This window comes from Nestor notabilis, unplaced genomic scaffold, assembly GCF_000696875.1.
Source record: "Nestor notabilis isolate BGI_N333 unplaced genomic scaffold, ASM69687v1 scaffold730, whole genome shotgun sequence".
NCBI lineage: Eukaryota > Metazoa > Chordata > Aves > Psittaciformes > Psittacidae > Nestor > Nestor notabilis.
The window spans coordinates 4,398-10,428 of NW_009911359.1; the positions used below are offsets into that span (position 1 = coordinate 4,398).

At 46.4% G+C, this 6,031-nt stretch overlaps 1 protein-coding gene across 1 annotated transcript; it reads left to right on the forward strand.

The window, feature by feature from the left end:
* The first annotated feature begins 1,807 nt into the window (after window positions 1-1,807).
* LOC104405480 (lymphocyte antigen 6E-like) lies at window positions 1,808-5,221 on the forward strand. The gene is made up of 3 exons (XM_010014210.1): window positions 1,808-1,882; window positions 4,365-4,484; window positions 5,013-5,221. Exons 1-3 carry the CDS (start codon window positions 1,831-1,833, stop codon window positions 5,219-5,221), a joined length of 381 nt encoding a protein of 126 aa, XP_010012512.1. The 5' UTR covers window positions 1,808-1,830.
* The last annotated feature ends 810 nt before the right edge of the window (window positions 5,222-6,031 follow it).

Consider the following 6,031-nt stretch of genomic DNA (forward strand, 5'->3'; position numbering starts at 1 on the left):
GATGAGCTGAATTCAGGGCGACCATTCAGTTTCCTTTCTGGATTTCTGATGGGGATAGAAGGGAAGGAAGATTTGTTTTCTGTTTCTCCAGCTGGCTGAGAGAAGCCTGGCTATTATACCTAAAACAAACACGCAGGCTAATACCTACTATATCCCTGCATGCTCCAGCAGATCATGTTTCCTGCCTGATGTCATTCATGCATGTATTTATACAAGGTCTTGTTTGGAGAGCATGGCTTTTCCACAGATTATTTCCCAAGTAGAGCTGCTAAATCAGTTGTCACGTTGGTCCTTCACATTCTTGCTAAAAGAGGAGATAAATTAAAGATTCATGCTTGAGGTCAGGGCAAATCAGAGAGCAGAGAAGGCCTTGAAAACTGGATGCTCATCCCTTTCACCCTGCAAAGGCACAGACAGAAAACATGGGGGGATGAAGGTGCTGTAGTAAAGGAGGAACTGGGCAAAAGAAGAATGACTGGAAGCAGAAGACTCATCACATGGGTTGAGCATTGGGCCATCTGCTCAGGATCTTGCAGAAAAGTGGTCAAAGGAAGGGCCTATGAACCAACTCCTTGGGGAAAACAAAGAGCAACTGGGTGTTCTTTATGCTGTTCCCACATCATTTGTGACCTTGCAAACGTCGACTTTAAACAACCCTTGGTCATTTCCCTTTCTAAAGAGGAAGAGTTTTGGTCTGCTGAGATGTCTTCTTGCCTTGTTTTATTTCTCAGTCATCTTCAATCCCATTCACAGCAGAACTCAACTCCTGCAGCCATTTCCATCAGTGCTACTGCATCCTGAGTCATTTGGCGAGAGGGGATGAGGTGGTTGTGGGAGCAGAAGGAGCAATCCCAGAAAGAGTGGAAAGGTCATGAGGGACCAGAAAAACCTGACAGAGTCCTGTGTTGGTCTACAGGCAGCAACAAACATCGTTGCTTGGAAACACTGGATGCTTCTGGAGGATGGAGGAACAGGAAAACAAAAGCATCAGGCCTCATCTCTGCCTGGACCATGGGAGCCTCTGAGTGACACTCTCTAGGCACGAACAATGTCATTGCAAGAACAACACAGTTTGGTTTCCTACTTAAAGCACTTTCCTTAGTACAAGTAAGATAATCATAGAATCATAGAATGGTTTGGGTTGGAAAGGACCTGAAGATCATCTAGTTCCAAGCCCCTGCCGTGGGCAGGGACACCTCACACTAGACCTTGTCATTCTGAATAACTGTGGACAATCCAGCAGAAATCCTTTCTGCCTCCTCCTTTGTTTCCCAGAGTTATGAAGCTCTTATATCGTGGCAGAGAGAAAAGGTGGAGGATGCCAGGTGATGCCTGCTATGCAAGCAATGAGCCAGCCCAGCCTGGCACAGCTCCCTCTGCTTTGCTCCGGGTTTCATGGTTCAACCCAATGGAATAAGAAGAGATTCTGATGTTTGAATCAGATAAATTGTTCCCCAAACCAGCAATGCAGACACAGCCAGCAGGAGAAGGCCTTGGAATGCAAAAAAGATTGGATCTGAATTAAATGTAGGAAAAGAAGAACTATCTGGAGTCTTGTAATAGGTTCCTACGCACAAACACACCCATTGCTGATCACATCTCATGTGCTGTCACTCCCCAAACCTCAAATTACTGTAATCAAAGGAGGCTAAAGTAACCGTGATCCCAGTATAAAACCATCCCATGGTGCGCCATCCCACATTGTTCAGGCTCTGAGGGCACAACTCAAATTACTGTAATCAAAGGAAGCTAAAGTAACCATGATCCCAGTATAAAACCATCCCATGGTGCACCATCCCACATTGTTCAGGCTCTGAGGGCACAACGACCATGAAGGCTGTTCTGATTGCCCTGCTGGCAGCAGTCCTGTGTGCTGAGCAAGGTAAGGAGCTATGGAGGCTGGGAGAGGCAGATGGAGAGGATGAAGAGGAATTAGAGATAACACAGGGACAGCATTTGTTGCAATTGGTGAGGTGTTGGTAGCACAGTTCTTTGGTGTCAGAAGTGCTATTTAGTGTGGTTCAGTATTAGCTTCTGGGTGAGTTCTGCTCATGTACCCATAACCATAGAAGATGAGCTCACAGCTCTGGTTTCTCACACCCTCAAATATCGAGCTCTGACCACTTAAATCTGAAGCTGGACATGTCAACTGAATAACACTACTAGGAGTTAAGCTGGGCTCACAGCTTTGCTTTTGGTTTTCTTCTTGTTCCTGAATGAAACTTGAGTTGTTGTTCATAAAGGTAATAGGGCTGGCATCGGCACAGCATCCTCTGCCAGCATTTCACTGTATTTCCCACAACGACACTACACTTAAGAAACCAAGTTGCTGGCAGATATCTGAAAGCCTAAGAGCTCTTTGCTCAGAGGTTTGAAGAGCTTTTCTAAGTGTCTTCTGTTTGCAATGGGATCCTCAAAGCTCGTCCTTTTTCAAAAGGAGATGCAGTTACAATTCAATCATAGTGTGGAAATACCCAGTTGAGAAACATTGACTCTGTGCACGTATTTGCAATCCCAAGGAGCACTGCAAACCTTTTTGCACTGTTAAAGCTATTCCTGGCTGCCTTCACTTAACTAGAGCTAATGGAGGGTGGGGGCCAGACGCAGACAAGACTTTATAACTGCTATAATGATTTAAGCTATTATTGTTTCCTGACTGGGAGGGATTTTCCTTGCATCAGGAGTGCATTTCAGTTGCTGGTGTGCACATGCTGGGGGCTCGGCTCCATCTGCAGCAGGAAGTGGTTTGAACTTTGTGATATTTGGCAGAAAAGCGGATCAGAGAGAGCTGCAGGGTTTGTAAATGCAATCACACTTGCTGGGCAGCGTGTCTGGGATGGCTCTGGCATGGTCTGTGAAAGCACATAGCCCACAGTTCGGCTTAGGGAACCTCCAGAGGAGAGGTGAGGGGTTTAATTTATCCATGTGATGGAGCAACAGCGAGTGTTGAATGGTTAAAGAGATGTTAAAACCAAGATGGAACAAGGATGATTTTATCTGAGGATACAGAGAACATCTGCACTTGCAACACTTGGCACTAGAAAAGAGCGTCTGGACAGGTTTCAGAGCAAGATGGTCAGTCATACGCTGAGGTGCCCAGAGCTGGCTCCAGAGATGTACCCAAGGCAAATGAGTTGTACCCAAGGCATCTAAGTTGTATACCCGAGGCCCCTGAGCTCCCCACATCACAAAGGAGAGGCATTTTCTTCTCCTACCTGGGGTAGATGAGCCTAAAGAGACTTCCACCTGCTTCTGAAATTGTCTAACCAAGTGGCACGGGCAGGTTCGACTTCAGAGACGAATTTGAATCAACAGCAGCTGCCCTTTGGAGAGTCCCTGAGAGGAGTTTCCATGTTAAAAATAGGTTCACATTCAATCGAAATGGGATGTTCTGTGCGGAAAGAAGAGTGTTTCTGGGTTGAGAAAGCCAGGAGGAACTGAAACAGGGATAATTTCAGCCTATTGGAGGACCCTACTTGGTTTTCGATTTGGTCATCATCAACCAAGAGCTCTCCACCACGGGTGATAACGGTGTTTTCCTGAGAGGCAGCTACCAACGCTGCTCAGAAATAAGGAGCATTTCATGGGACTCTAAACAGCAGGGAATGAGTTTCTACCAATTGTGAATCCACCTCCAGGGAACAGGATGGCACATGCCTGTGTTTCCAGCATGGCCAGCTGCCTAGCCTGGAAGCTTGACTCAGTTCACTTCAGTGTTGCTCATATCTTACCTCCTTCTGGCTTTGCAATAGACCTGGCTCAGCCCTGCTAATAATATCACTGAGAACACATCGTTCCAGGCGCTGGTAGAAATATAATCTCTCTATTGTCCAGAGCAATCTCTCCCAGGGAACTCCCTTTAATGTGGCTCCATGCTCAGTGATTTAGCTCACAGGGGTGTCATAGGCTTTAATTAAATCATGTCTCTACAGCGTTTTGCAGATGTGGTCTGAATAATACCAAAACCCAAGCTCTCACTTGAGCACAGTGTCTGTTCATCCTCTCCTTGCCAGAATCGTACTAGACCTGGCTAGGCAGGTCTGCTTTTGCAGCTTGGCTATTAACCACGTCAATGTGGACCCAGGGGAGAAAGAAGGGGAGAGATGCTGTTCAGGCTGAAAAACAGATTTTCAAGTTTAATCACTGAAAAAGTTGAGTAAAGAAAGAAAACTTGTTCTGTTTGTTTTGCTTCTTCAGCTTCATTAATCAAAAGCAACATCTTACGTCACTCGTCACAAAAAGGTGTTCATAATGTGCTTTTCACCTTGTATTTGCCAAGAAGGGACATGGCTTTTGGCACCTTCTTCCCAGGAGGATGTTGCTGAAAACCACTAATACGTGTCATGTGCACTCTTTCTCTCCAGCTTCCTCGCTGTTTTGCTACACATGTGAAAACGAGCACTCCAACTGGAACTGTCTTAAAACCTATAAGTGTGAAGACAATGAGAAATACTGTACAACCACATACAGCTCTGCTGGCTTCGGTGAGTACCGGCAGCATGTCAAGGCTTTTTGCTTCCTTCTTCCTCCAGAGACAGATGGGAGGCAGTTCTTTCAGGACAGTAATTGATCTTGTTGGAAAGAATGGACCACTGAGGTTTAAGGATCGCAACACGTAACGTGTGTGAATCCCTTAGTGGTGCTCTGGGGTCCACTCCTCACTACTTTGTGGCACACACATCCTCATGAGCTTGCACTGAGAGCTCACACACACGTGCTTTGTGATGAAGGATGAAAAGGGGTTGGGTGTAAGTAATGTGGTTTTAGAAGGCAAAAATGCCCTGGCAGTGATTTTTTGCTGTCCTACAGGATACATGGTGTGGATTTCTGTCAAGGAGTTTCTAGTGCCATGCATTTAATTCAGGTTGTGTGGATACTCATCCAGCACTCATCACATCCACTGACAGCACTGCAAATAAGCATAGTGCAATATACCTCCTCCTGTCACCCTCTGGCCAGCTCTTACAAAACCTTAGATCACAGCTCCCCTTTCTTGTCTATTCTCCATGCAGGCAAGGACATGGGACACCGCATCACCAAGAAGTGCTCTGTAGACTGTCCTGAGACAAACGTGAACTTCGGTGTGGCAGCTTATTCCACCAAATGCTGTAGTACCTCGCTGTGCAATTTCAGTGGTGCCAACAGCATCAAGATCAGCTACGCCGTGATGTTCCTGGGGATTGTGGCTAGTTTGGTCTGTGTCATCAAGGCAGGATTGTGATGAGGGGTGGGAGAAGATGTGGCAACCCAAGAACCTACAAGGTACTCCCCAATACCAACCAACATCCTCTGTCAAGTGTCTCCCACAGGGTCTATGCTACCCTGCTTATTCAAAAGCACTGCTTCAGATCCCATCGACAGAAACAGCACAGCAGTGTAGCTCCTGTTTTCCCCCCGTATCATTTGTTGTTTTGTACTGATTTTCCCTGGGAATGCTCTTTTGATAGCACGCGTGTGACAATTGCCAGACAAAATAAAGATTTATGTTATTCTAGAGTGTGTTTGCTACATCCACACTAAGATCAGCCTGAGAAAGCAGCTCTGCCAGAAAGGGCTGTTGGCTGAATCTCTGCTTCACATTCAATTCTTCTTTTTAGCACCTGAGAGTCTTCTCCTGGCTGCCTTTCTCACTCGGCTTCATCGCACCCAGCAGCTCAAGGCAGACACTCCATAAAGCCAGATGTTCTGCCTGATCACTCAGTGCTAAGGAATGAAGGTGTCAATCTGGAAAGGTCAAAGATGATTGTGTTGTTGCCATTGTAAGCAACAGCAAGAACTGTTTTGTAACTGCTAACGCACGGGACTGGGGGCTTGGCAGGTATTGGGTGTGCTCCTGGCTGTGCTGCAAAGTTCTCTGCTGAGTGGGTGCTTTTGACTTTAAAAGAGGTAAAAGTCCCACCCCAAGATGCTGGAGATGTCCAAGTTGAGATGAGGACGGTGCTGCTGGAATCTGTCCTCATGGAAAGGTGAACTCCGCTTGGGTAAGATGCTTCTGTCTGAGTGATTGCTTGTGACTTCCCTACAGGGACAG